The sequence below is a fragment of the Lepidothrix coronata genome, unplaced genomic scaffold (assembly GCF_001604755.1).
Source record: "Lepidothrix coronata isolate B3197 unplaced genomic scaffold, Lepidothrix_coronata-1.0 Scaffold35, whole genome shotgun sequence".
Classification (NCBI taxonomy): domain Eukaryota; kingdom Metazoa; phylum Chordata; class Aves; order Passeriformes; family Pipridae; genus Lepidothrix; species Lepidothrix coronata.
In genome coordinates, this window is record NW_016690215.1 from 4,650,613 (window position 1) to 4,664,322 (window position 13,710).

Sequence of the window (13,710 nt, forward strand, 5' to 3'; positions counted from 1 at the left end):
GCGCGGGCCGGCGCGGCGGCCGCCGCGGGGAGAGAGAGGAGCGGCGCGCCCTCGAAAGGCCGCGGGCCGACGAGGGACGGGGGGGGGGAGGAGGAGGGGAAGAGGGGGCAGGGCAAGGTAGTAGGTGAAGGTGTGCATGTGCATCTACAAATATGTCAAACACATGTCAAGAGCTGTTCATGTTTTACAACTCTCAGGCTGGTGTAAGTGGATGTGGCAACAGACCATGAGGGAACTGTATCCACGATATCATTCACTGACTGTGAAAAGGTGTTTTCAATTTGCACTTTCACGTAGCAGCTCATGTTTGGTATCCGCAGTAGACAGTACATGATGCCTTCGATTTTTTTCGTTTGCTATAATAATTTTACAGTAAACAACCATTTGTTCCTCTTTCTTTTCCAGTATAAAGACAGTCACAGACTTATCGATAAAGGAGAAAGTTCTCAAGCGGCTCAGGCAGGTGCAGTTTGTGGACTGTATATAGACACGACCGACCTAGATGCTTTCTGATACACAACCGGCACAGCTGGGCAAGACTGGCAGGACCTGGGAGGAAAAGAAAAGGCAAGAATAAGCACCCCCAACCCCATCAGCAGTATAAGCCAAAGCAACAAACACCAGCAAGATTTGCAAATCAGATCAAGCACTACACAGTGACTTGCTGAAGTCAGGGATGGCTAAATAGATTATTGTTCATATTTAATGTATGTTGTCAAAGTTGGTTCAGCAATTTGAAAACTGTGAGCATAAAAATCCTTTTTCTGTATGCACTGCTAGGCTTTTCTGCATCTTTTCTTGAGCAAACACTTAAAATACCATAAAGTTATCATTGGAGAAAGAGAGCTCTAGGATACATAGCCCTTGATCGGGACATAAGACAACTCCCAGCAATTTTGCAAGGATAAAGATACAGGATAAATACAGTTAGTTGTTCACATATATAGAATGTGCTTCTTCCAACTGCTGGTGTCTCAGAAGGTACCTGCACAAATAGTAATTGCAACTTAGCCTTTTTATATGACTACACTGTCTCTGAACATGTATGTCAGTCAGTCTATCAGTGCTCCTCAAAATATTTTCTTACTACGTAATCCAATTTTTACTAAGTCTGACTGAAGAAAAAACATATCAAAGATAAAAAGATTCAAAAGTTTTGTGCAAAAAGACATCAAGAGGAAAAAAAAACCCACATCCAAAAAACTACCAAGATGAGAGGCCTTTCTGTCCTTCCCTAGGCCCCGGGGTAAAGGCTGCTTTATGTGAAAAGCTCTTGTTAAACATCAGAGGGTCGACTGGTAGGAAAACTGCCAGATAACTCATCCAGACAATGGTGAGGTCAGCTTGGGCACAGCACTGCCCACAGCGGTGCTGCCCCCGTGGCTTCCCCGCAGGGGGACCAGGAGCTACCCCAACCACACCCACCATGGGTCAGGTGAGGGGCATGCCAGGCACAAACCCACCAGATATGAGGCTCCATTGCTTCTGCAACTACATGTTTGCACATGCAAATGCAAGTTGCTAATGGATGTGTCCCTTTTCCTCCTTTGCTTTCCTCTTGCTGGAGCTGTTCCAAGTGAAACCTTTAGACCTGCCCAGAGGTGCTCAGTTTTTGAACCTTGTCTTAGCCCTGCCACTCCAGTTTCTGCCCAAACAGTAGCAATCACAGCAGAGTTTGACATGTAATGGGTAGAGATGTGCGCTTAAAGGCCCATCCTTATATCTTACAGATAAGCTTCATAATCTGTCCTTTTACTGCAGGAAAGTAGCCTAAACCGGCTGATAATGTCCCCTCTGAGAAGTAATTAATAGAAAAATATGAGATACATAGAAAAGAGCACTTGTTCTACTGATTGGAAGTGAAGAAAGAAGCTACCATCTCCCAGAGTAGTTAGGAAAATAGACATGGTTTATATTTCACATCACTTAATAGTTAGTAAGGGAAGCAATTAAATGGAGTCATCTAAGTAACCACAGTGGAGAAGTTGGAGATAGAAAAACTCTTCAACCGGGATGTTTATTTCAAACAGAAGGACCTCAGAAAACATAGAAGTAGGGGTAAAGGTAAGTTGCATGTTAGACATAGCAAAGTATGTGAAAGTGTGACTAAAGGTGAAGAAACTGAAGAAACTTCATGTCTGAAAAATGGAGAGCCAGCAGGAGCTGAAGTGCCCCTCTAGTCCCTCTGACTGTAAGGGAGGAGAGGGTGACAAGCTGAGAGTTAAAATCAAAAGAAAAGTTCAGGAAGAGAAAATTATTAATATTGGGCTATTTCTTTATCTCCACAGTCTCTGGTTCACACAGGGAGCTGGAGCAGGACAACTGCCAGCACTGCTTTTGCTCACACATCTGAGCATCTCAGATACAGGGACAGCAGTCCCAAGAGGTAAGAAACATTCAAGCAATAGTCCTCCCAGAAGGTTTTCAACATGGCAAATTAAAGCTCTGCATGAAAAGTCATCGAGAAAGGGATTAGGACAGAAGGATACTGAGCCAATGTTTCATTTTCTCCATAAAGCCAACCGGTGTTCAAGGGCTGGAGTAAAACCTGTGTGCAACACCAACAATTATTAATTTACCATCCAAGAGCTGTTTGGAAGTGGGCCCTCTGTGCACATCATGCTTTGGTCCTTGGTGGGTTGGCAAGGTTTAGGCTGACTGCATGGGGGAGCACCATTCATCTTCTGCATGAGCAAAGCCTCGGGGCGGGCACAGACTGACTAACAGGGTACCAGTGAGCTGGGAAACACAGAGGTTAGAGGAAGGGGGGGAAATTAGTTCAGCAAGTCCATATCACAGGGCTATTGTTATTGGATGCATCAAGTTCTGGCCAAATGTGGTGCAGGTGAAAAAGGCACAGGAGGATCTGCATTCATTTCTACTCAGAAGTTTTTTGAGTAGACTGGAAAGATAATTAATTGCAAGAAGGCTGAAGGTAAGTTGCAAAGGTAAGCTGCAAAGGGCAGTGCTTGTCTGTGCTGGGATTGCAGCCCCATGAACCACATGGAATTGCTGTGTGCTGCAAAGCTGAATAGCCACCTGGCAAACAGCTCTGCTTTTTCCTGGCAACCAAGGACACACACACTCACGTCACTTTTTCTGCAGGAAGCGGGACATTGACCCACAGTACTGGGCTGAATACTAGATGGTGGTACTAAAATATTATCTTTGAATAAACTTTTACAGTAGGTTTTAACCCTAAGAGTCCTGATAGGTAAATACGTATGATTTTCCTTCAGTAGACAGGAAATGAAAACACAGAAAAACTGAACAATTTATCCACTAAAACCTTAGCACTACATGGCAGATCTAACAACAAAACAGAGTTCTCTTAGTCATTTCTGTCATGGGCTGCAAGCTTGAAAGCAGCAGAGCAGGTAAGGCAGAAGAAAACTTTTATAGAGCATTACTTATAAAAGCTGTCAAGAAAATCTACTTAGGTAAAGAAAATAAATACTGCTTTACTAAAAAAAAAAATAAAATAAAAGAAGAAAGGAAATCATCACCTTCCCTAAGCAGAAGTGCCTGCTCCACTTTGCTGTTGGGTGTGGCAAGGTCCAGGGCACATTTGAGTTCAGCATTTCTGCATTTTGGGTTAGCGCCATAGTCTGTCAGCAAGACAACTATCTCCACACTGGATTTCCTTGCTGCTGCGTGGAGGGGGGTGTCTAATCGCTTCCCCATGTTCACGTTGGCTCCTTGAGTGAACAAGAGTCCATGGTTAGATCTGGGAGGCAGCAGGAACTGTCAGAACCCACATAACACAGGCTGGTTTCCACCAGTAGCCTCAATAAATGAAGGAGACAGACAGCACACAGGACTCACTGCTTTCTCTCAATAGCAGCTGTGCAAAAGTCATCAGGTCAAACACCTGGACTGTCAGAGTCCTCTAGGTCACCAAACCCTGTCTGCGATGGTCAGAACTGAGCAGCTTGACCTTCAACCCAACAGATGTTCGAAGTCTACCATATGCTCTTTAAATTTGTTAATAGCATAAAATCTAACATGGATTATGTTAATTTAATTGCCAGAGGGAAAACAAAACAAAACAAACAAAAAAACCCAAACAAAAACCCCCAAAACCTTTAGGTATCTCATTGTAATAACTCTGGGAGCACAGCAAGCAAAATGCTTGCCCTAGGCTGGCCGGGCACAGCGGGGCCACACTTCAAGCAGGTATAAGTCAGGTAATGTACACTGATAAAAAAATTTATGCTAGCTCAGAGGCTGTTCCTGGACCTGCAGTGATTATTCTTCCAAACAGCTTTACTGCTGCCTTCATCATCCCCTGAGAAATAGGTGAATTTAATGTTTAACATGGCAGTTTATCATAATCAAGAGTTGATTTTGGTCAGTAATATTAGCCAGCATTTTCTGTGCTTCCTGTTATCATTCTAGAAAAGTAAAAGAATTTTATTTTCACATTCAGATAGCTCCAGGGAGGTGTATGTAATTACAGCCTTTTTTTCTAACTGAGGAAATCATCATTTCTTCATCAATGCAGATGAAATTTTTAATATCCTCAAAAGAGTCTCACAGAGTTAGGCTGCCCAAACACCACTTGTGGAAATAACTCATGATATTTGCAGTGGAGATGCAGCTCAGAGAGACCAGAAGCACTGGCTCACACCACCATAGCTCTCCCCTGGCCCCCCTTTTCAGGTGTACCTAGCTGCAAAAGCCTCTTGACACAGTCTGTCCTCTGGTATGTGCAAGCCACGTAGAGAGGGGTCCCATGCTGCAAGTCTTCTTGGTCAATGTCAACCTCATGAGCCAGAAGGATCTCCATGCACTCCCTGTGACCTGCGGAGATAAGAGTTGTTGAATTGCTGCAGAGCAGAACACACCCAGGTACAACCTATGAGGAACAAGAGCTGCGAAAAAGCTAAGCCTATTTATCTGTACTGGTATGGAAGTTATTTATTTAAAATATTTTGTCATCAGTGAAAGATGCATTCCTCATTTAGGTATTGTTAGCTGCATTCACACCCTGAACATTACCTCTCTTGACTGCTTCGTGAATGGGCGAAGCAAGGTGGTTTCCCAGCTGTGGTTTGGCTCCAAATTCAAGCAGCATGTTGACACACGCTGCACTGCCACTGCAGCAGGCGTTGAACAGTGGGGTGATCCCATCAATGGTGACTGCATTGACCTGGAATGGCAAGATACACTCAGGATAATCCAATTTAAAAGGAACGCCCTTGGACCGTGTCTCATGTACACACCAGAAATGCACCAGAATGAGACTCTTGTCATGTGCAATTTCAGAAATTATCTTATTTACAACTTTCTGAGTTATATGTTGTGACATATATATAACATTCTCCTTTGATGTTTGCACTCTTTCCCAGATAACTAGTGCCAGAAGGCAGTGACATTGCCTGCTATTAATGCTCCTCCCGGAGCTGCTAAAATTGCAATTTTTTTCATTATTTTTTTTATATGGAGAAGTTGAATATCTTCATAACCGTATGCACCCATAATGGGTGCAGTATAGTTTGATCTGGCCTCAAGGTAGAACAGCGTCAGATGAAAATGGCTTTGCTTTTTAAATGAAAACATTTACTTTACATTTAATACTTTCACCCAAAAACATGTTTCCGGCAAAAGAAATTTTCACAGAAACATAGTCTTAATCCCAAACAGAAAAAGAGCTTGAAAGAGTCCATATGCACGTGTCTATGCAAGAGAGAAACAATCTCCTTCCCCCACTTCTAATGTAATGACCTGGCAAAAACCATTGTCACTATTCTCCGCTGGGACAGCAGCATCCCTGGCTTATGCTGTGCTCCGTGCTGTAGGTCACAGAATTGTAGAATCAGAGAATATGCAGATTTGGAAGGGACAAACTCCTAGCCCTATGCTGAACACCCCAAGAATCCCACCACGTGCCTGTTTATGCTGTGTTTAACAGCCCTCAGCTTGTGTTTAGCAAGCCCTCGAGAGCAATTCATGCAGCAAATCTGCATGTGTCTAACTCTGTGGCACACCAGAGAAGAGCAATGGATTATGCAAGCATGTGCCAATTTGTATGGATCTCCACTGCCCCCCGCCTCCCCCCAGTCTCATCAGGCAGATGTGGCTGGAGCTGCTGGAGGCACTGGAGGTCTATCAGCATCACTTCACAACAGGGACAGCAGTGCAGGCAAACTGGTAACCAAGGGTAAGCAAGGAGATAAGTGAAGAAGAAAAATTACTTCCTTGGTTTCCCTCTTCACTGGGCATTGGTTTAACTGGTAAAAGAGGAGAGAATGGTAAGAGCCATTGTGGAGTGAATGGTTTGGTACCATAGGGAAATAAAGGAAAGCACAGCAAAAAAAAAGGAGAGCAGCATATTGGTATATGTTCTTTCAGAAGTTACAAAACAGCCTGTTAACTTTATTTATGAACAGAGAGTGGGGGGGAAAGCTAAAACCAAAAAACACTGGAGATACATATTATACCAGGAATAGGCTGATTTCTTAGGAAAGCAACAGAGAGTTCAGAAATGATTCTCTGAGTTATAAAAAAGCAATGCCACTAATATACCAAAATCAAGTAAAACTGATTAGAAAGGGGTTTTCCTTTTATCCTTCTAAGGGATTAAAATTTGGCACAGAGTTTAGAAAGTTAACAAATTTGTTTTCTTCTGCAGAGGATAGCTTGATTGCCTGTTTTGGTGTTGCTCAGTTTCTTGCCATATAAATTGTACTTGAAATGCAACTAAAATAAAAATATTCTTACATATTTCATCCATTCCTTTATCTCCATTGTTAACATGTATTCTACCTCAGGTCCAACTGTGGGAATTATTATTTTATTAGCAGATAAAATGTTTCATTGCTTCAAGAACATCTATTTTTAATTACATGAGACTTCCAAACCATCCCACAGAAAAACAGAGGTAATCCTGGATATCATTACGGGGGGGCGGGGAGGGAAGGGATAAGTTACTTTTTCAAGGTTATTTTCACCAAGCATCTTTCATTCCTTTTCCATCAATCACAACTATGTTTCACACACAGAAGGAAAACAAAAGAGAATAATGATGTGACACAAGGGGAAGGCAAATCCATCGCCCATGGAAACAAAGCACTGTTTTATTTTTCCACATTTCTATCTGGGATGCTCCTGTACATCTGCATCTTGGCCCTGCCACACAGACAGCCTGTCCAACATCCCCATTGATGCAGGGAGCACCTGAGTTCCAGGTGCCCTTGTCCCAGCTGGCTTCCCCAGGACTCACCTGGGCCCCGTTCTCCAGCAGCACCTTTGCACAGGCGACGTGGCCACCCAGGCAAGCCTCGTGCAGAGCTGACACACGGTCCGTCGTCACCAGGTTCACGTTGAAACCCTGCAACGCAGGGTCAGGGTGTGAGGGGAAAACACAAACCACACAGCTCCCCCAGAGCTCACATGGGTGCAGTCAGACCATGGCTGGGGAGCATCATGTCACTGGTTGCGTGTCCAGGGAAGGTGCTTGACTTGGATTAGTGCTGTTCAGTGCTTCAGATCTTGTCCCCACATACCACAGCTGGTGATGGGGTGAAAAAAGAAGCAAGGACAAGCTATGCCTTCTGTTTCTAGTGTGTTTATGATGTGCGGTCAATCACAGGAAAGACATCATGTTTTTTAAACTTCTAAGAGTGCCATTAACCCCCCTATTAAGTCCACCACCAGGAGCTACAGCTGGTAGGATTCACCTCCCTGAATGAGGATGCCTCTGGCACAAGTATCAACAGCTCGGCTGGAGCTGGCAGCTCCTTCAGTAGGGACATATCCCTAAGATATGATTCATCCCGTGCTAAGGCAGCTGTTTCTAGTAGGTCAGATGAATTATGTCCTAAAAGTTTTTTCATTGATTATAAGGAGTACCTAGTTTGTTTCCCTCAGATTTGGTAAGTACTTGGTAAACCTATAAGATAGATGAGACAAATCTCACCCACAGATCAGTTCCTCTTATTAGACCACTCAGGAAATGTTTTACACTGGAAGAAAGAACAGTGTGATTTACAAACACATTAGTACAAGTATTTACCTAAATGACAGTTGCCACACCTATTCCTGCACAAAGACAAACCAGACATATTCACAGAGGACAAAACGAGAGTCATGTGTGTTTTCCCCAGAATGCAACTAAATCTCCTGATAATTAAGATTTTACAACCAGGCCTGGAAGCAGCTCTGTTTTCCGCTTGATGGCATGTTTTGAAATGCAGTTTGTCTCCACCTGATGTGCTATAGACAGGACAGCTCACAAGATGGCAGCAATGCACTTTTTGATATGCAGTACTCATTGGGATGGGCAGAAATGAATACCTGGGAGCAGCATAACGCTGTAAAAAAGTCATCAGTCCTGACGTCATGAGTATTAAAAGCAACCGTTGTATCACTTTAGGCTAGGCATTCTATGATAGAAAAACAATCGGGTTTAGGTCATGTGAAAATATTAGTAATGTAAAAGTTGTCGTTAAAATTTTCCATGCATTACAATAGTACCAGAAGAATAGATAAAACCTTGAAAAAATATTGAGATGATTCCATTTTCTAATTGTATAATTGTTTCATAGTTAATGATCAGCATATTCCTTCAAGATCAATGTCTTCTAGAGATTTCTAAGGAGACCTATTCTCAATCATTATTCACATACATATACGTATATATTTAACAAATAAAACTCAGTCATTGCAAGTGAAAGAAAAAGTACTGATATCTTGGGTAAAACAGCAGTCCCTTCCATTAGGAAATGGAGAATGAGTTATAGATCTTACTATGGCTGTTTGCCAAACATTGCTCATGTTAAACCTTGTTTTCAATGTATATGAAAAATCAAACTCTTGTTTGGGTGCTGAAACAGGCATCAGTGAGTTCTTGAGCTCTTTTCAATCTCCAACACTACATAATCTCCTTATGGCCAGGCATTCCCTATGGAGCCAAAGCCTCACTGCTTTCTTGAAAGCTATGGTCTTTCCGTAGAGACTTCTGAGTGTCCCATACATACTCAAGTATAGCCCAATATTTAATTTTAGGCTAGTAGTGTAACTATATTAGAAGCAATGAGCAATGATTGTGCTGACTCATGAACAGATTTGTCCTTACATTTATCAAGGTGTGGTGAATCAGCTCCAATTCAGGCTCTACAGACATTGCTGCCCTGATCTCTTTTCATCCGCAAGGACCCTCATCCTTAACTCCAAAAATTAAATGTCTTCAAGAGAAGGAGAAAGGGTAGATTAACTAAATGATGTATAACCATAACACTGCGTGCTTCTCCAGTGTATAATCATGACCAGTATATAACCAGGGCATCTAGTGAATAACCACAACTCCGGGTGCTCCACTAATCAGATGGTGTAAGGTCAGCATAAGTGGAGATAAAGAGGGTCAGAAAACCATCAAATCCCTCAGTGAATAAACCCTCTTTTTTTTTATCCCTAACCTCCACCACTTCCTTTTCCATAAAAATATACTGTCCGTAAACAGCAACATCTTTTAGCTGCAGTTCAATATAAGTTTGGAGTGGAGGCTTTTACATTGGCAGCTCCACTCCTTGAGGATGTTCTCCATTCGAGCTGTGGCCACATTGGTAAAAATTATTTACCTTGATTTTAAAAGGTCTGATGGCCAAGTCATAGAGCTTTACACTCAGGGAATTAATTTCTCTGCAGTTGCCTTGTGGGGGAAGGGTAAGAGGGATGACAGTTGACCATTCATGCCAGATGAGGACATTGAGTTTAATCAAAGTGGTAAGGAAGACAGTTGGCAAAGCATGAAGAACCATAACCTATCCCTTTTCATATCCAGCTTCTTGTCCTTTCTAGTGTATTCTTTCCTCCTCTCTTTCTTCTGGTTCTATTTGGAGCAGAAGGTTTCAGGCTGACAGCTCTCCCTTTATATAAAGCAATATGCATTTTTATAGCTTTCTACTGTTGCTTTTTTTAATAGTTTATATATATTTATTGTCCCTATTCTCGAGCCCAGTTTGATGGTGTATCATTGAGAAAGAGCACAAGGATCATTGTTTATCATATAGCAAGCTACAAGCTGTAATAGTCTTTGTCCTGGGCTTGTCCCCAGCATCTTAACTAAGCAAACTAATACATGCCCAAAAGCATTTGTGCTGATATATTATTCATATAGCCATATTTCTTATGCCCTGATACAGTCTATTACCAGTTCATGGATGCAAATCATGCGACACCACCCTGCTTCCCAATCTTTTCTTTACCTGTGGGCTTTTACCTGTGCAATCAAGGTTTTCAAAGAGAGGAGGCGTCCCTGGAAGGCAGCTTCATGAAGAGGGGATCGGTCTGCCCAGCTGCCTGAAACAGCAAATGCATGGAAGCTAATTCAGGTGAGCAGCAGAGGCAGATCCCAGGAGGACAGGGGAAACACAGCCTCGTGTAAATGCAGATCAGGACTAAAATCAATGTGGGGTCAGTGGTGAAACTGTTTGATAAATTGATTTCAGTAGAGCAGCTGAGGGCTCAGCAATCCTGAGAAAGCTGGCTGCTCACTAAGGGACCTAAACAAAAGCTTCTTGGCAGAACTTTTAATAGAACAGCTAAAAACATGCTTCAGCAAAAATCACAAGTTTAGTGCTGCTGGGCCTAATAGGGAGACTTTTGAACCCTGCAATTCTCCTATTCAAAACCATATCGGCCTCCTCCTTTCCCAGGGAGCTTTTGACACAAATTGCATCTCAGCTTCCCTGGCACTTAGGTAAGAGATGCATAGCAGGGAGACATGGGGATGACTTGTCCATCAAATGAATTCTGACATGTCCCTGTGAGGTTTTTTTTCATGAACTGACAAGTTCATAAATAACATCCTCCATCTCAGGCTACCAGGTAATATATTTCATCATCCTCTTCACTGAAAGATTTTAGAAAATGCATGGAAAAACAAATTCTGCCTGAGGTTTTACTTTTCTTCTTTAATAATGTTGAGATGTTGAACTGTTTGGACTCCTTCATGTAGTCTTGCCCTTTTTCTTATCTTAATCTATTTATGTGCTAAGAAAAAAAATTCTTTATCATAGCTACTACTTACAGGTATATACAGCCACCCCAGGTTAAATCCCTGCCACTCAAGTAGAAAGAAAAATTTCTTGTTACATATTAAAATTTATAACCATGCCACAACAGTGGGTAGTAAGTATTTCTCCAAAGGCCAGCTGCATTTGCAGAGCCACAGGACAGAAGCAACACCAATGTTTGCATTCATCCTCTGTTGTACAGCAACCCCATGGGCACTTATTTGAAACTCTTGTCCTGTTTAATTTTTTCAGCTACGCCACACCAGAGAGAATGGAAAGGGTGATTTATCTCCTTTTCAAATGATACCCAAGGCAGTGAGAAATCAATGAAAGGCACAGACATATCCATGGAGACTTGAGGCCAAGGACACAGCAGAGGCTTCACTCTTGGCCAAGAGAGTTTCCTTCTGTGTACCCAAGAGGCAGGATGCACTTGAGCTCATGGGGTTACGCTTTTAACTATAACTATTACTTTTATTTCCATTTGTGTAGGGAGCTGTTCCTAGGCTCCTAAGGCAGGAAGCTGGAATGGAAAGATCAGCTGGCATAATATACGACAAGGCTCTGAATGACCAGATAGAACTCAGCAGTCAAAATGATGGAAACAAGAACCAAGCAGGTTGAGAGAGAAACACTTCCTGAAAATATCCAAAATACCCCATACTCCTCATCATGCTGGTGACTGAAATAGGCAAGCTCAATTCAGAAAATCAAGACATTGTAAGTGACAAAGCCCAGAGCCCTTATACAGCAGGAAGATTCAGAAGTAACTCAGACAACAGAGCTACAGTGCCTTATTTAAGCTTTTAAGCCTGAAGTGTAACACATGCAAGTGCATTTCCAACGCATGTGTATGCACACACATCCCTCGCCATGACAACACACCATGACAACTGCTGCACAGTTCCATGCCAGCCACCACAACCTACCTCCCTGAAACGTGTGGCAGATATAGTTCCCATATGGGGCACATCTTCCCTTCACAGCTGTGAGCGACATGACTGAAAGCACTCTCCTTTTAAATGTCTATGGATAAGTCAAGCAGTCCTGCCGCTGCTGTGCTACTTCACTGCAAGGAGAAATGCTGCAAAGCTCTGACTGTAATACAATATAGTGCCCCAGCAACAGTATCACATGATCTTGCATTTTGTAAGATTATCCTTGGTGGATTTTTGCAAATGGTAACTTGCAATAAAAATATGTTATGGCCTGCTGAATTTGAAGGCACCTCAATAAGAACCTGCATGAAGGAAAAACTGCTTTTTGCCAAGTCTGACTATGATTGCATAAAGGTGTTTGATAAAAAATGACAGTAATAAATAATAGGAATTATATTCTGGAGAGTAAAAAATAAATTAACAGCCAAGACATGCCTGTATATATACAGGCTTCATAAAGGCTTTGTAAAAAATGCTTGGCTGCAGTATTTCTCTTGGCCAGATCTTAATCTCTCTGTTTTGGGTGGCCATCTCGCACCACTCATGTTCTGCTCCTCTTCATGTGCCTGTTCATGATGGCACAATCCATCATGAAGCAAGTGCCAAACAAATGAGTCACATAAAAATGTGTGATGTCACAAGGCTGATAAGAATCTTCAACTAGAAAAATAAGTCAAGGCTGATAAGAATCTTCAACTAGAAAAATAAGTCCTCATTAGCAGTAAATTTAAAATACTGTGTCATTTTAATTAGTGGAATTAACAGGCATGCAAACATACGTCTGCTCATTATTATGGCAGTGATGTGAAGGAGTAAAATAACTTGGAAAAAAACAAAACCATGACCTACTAAATAACCTACAAAATACAATATATTCATGTGCCATATATTTTCAGAACAATTTTAGCTGCATTCATTTTTATCATCTGATTTACAAAAAACAAGGATTCTTGGCTTGGATTCATGAAGTCATTAGTTATATCCTCCTAGCATCTCCTTTCAAAAAATCAGTGTACTAAAACTTTTCCCTAAATATTCTCTGGCAGTGAAGCTGGATATTTAGTAAAACCATCTGTAACCACTGCTAAAGAATGCCTTGCTTCCGAGAACAATCTTTTTATTTACCATAGTGCCTTGAGCAAATGTTGTTCTCATTCTAGCCGGAGTCTCATATTTTGCACACCTAAATCATGCCAACACATACTGACACTCCAAAGACCCCAGAAATGGAAGGCACTTCAGGTTAAAACAGTCACACATGCATTTAGCAACAAATTCCTCATTTCATGGCAACTCACTGATTTAAATCCTCAAGTTACAAAAATGTAGCAAATATACATTTAAATGTTAGAGAGTCCATATTTTTACTTTACCTGGGACTATTCCATAGATCTCTTCTGCTATCCTGGCAGCCTCTTTTCTGTTGCCTTTAACAATATAGAAATGGGTCAGCAAAGCCAAAGAAATCTTAATTAAAAGCTTGAAGCAAAACAAAGCAAAAATGGCAAAATAAATGTTAGTGAAAGCATGGAGTATAGAACTGCCCTCCATTTTGGTTTGCTCTTTGAATAGTTTCTCAGGTTGGCTAAGTGGCACTGGGCTATTCTTGGTATCATGTGTCATCTATTTTAAACACTTCAGGACCTGCTGTTCCTCACTTACCAAAAATACATTCTGGTTTTATTTGGTAGAGGCTATTTGATACTAAATAACCAAGGATAAGATACTTTGAACATCTCTGCGTACAAGAAAAA

At 41.8% G+C, this 13,710-nt stretch overlaps 1 protein-coding gene across 1 annotated transcript; it reads right to left on the bottom strand.

Moving 5' to 3' along the window:
• Positions 1–352: 352 nt before the first annotated feature.
• On the bottom strand, positions 353–13,507 carry ASB11 (ankyrin repeat and SOCS box containing 11). Its single transcript, XM_017812273.1, has 7 exons — positions 13,330–13,507; positions 10,223–10,302; positions 7,226–7,333; positions 5,002–5,152; positions 4,669–4,803; positions 3,507–3,698; positions 353–549 (listed from the first exon to the last, which is right to left on the bottom strand). The coding sequence occupies exons 1-7, from the start codon at positions 13,505–13,507 to the stop codon at positions 425–427; spliced, it is 969 nt and encodes a 322-aa protein (XP_017667762.1). The 3' UTR covers positions 353–424.
• Positions 13,508–13,710: the final 203 nt, after the last annotated feature.

What these genes read in the sequence shown, in the direction of transcription:
- ASB11 (XM_017812273.1), bottom strand. Translation starts at nt 13,507, where the DNA reads ATGGAGGGCAGTTCTATACTCCATGCTTTCACTAACATTTATTTTGCC. An exon ending in TGAAAACCTTGATTGCACAG is followed by an intron (nt 7,334 to 10,222) that starts GTAAAAGCCCAC and finishes CCTGCGTTGCAG; the next exon opens with GGTTTCAACGTGAACCTGGT. An exon ending in TCACGAAGCAGTCAAGAGAG is followed by an intron (nt 4,804 to 5,001) that starts GTAATGTTCAGG and finishes TTATCTCCGCAG; the next exon opens with GTCACAGGGAGTGCATGGAG.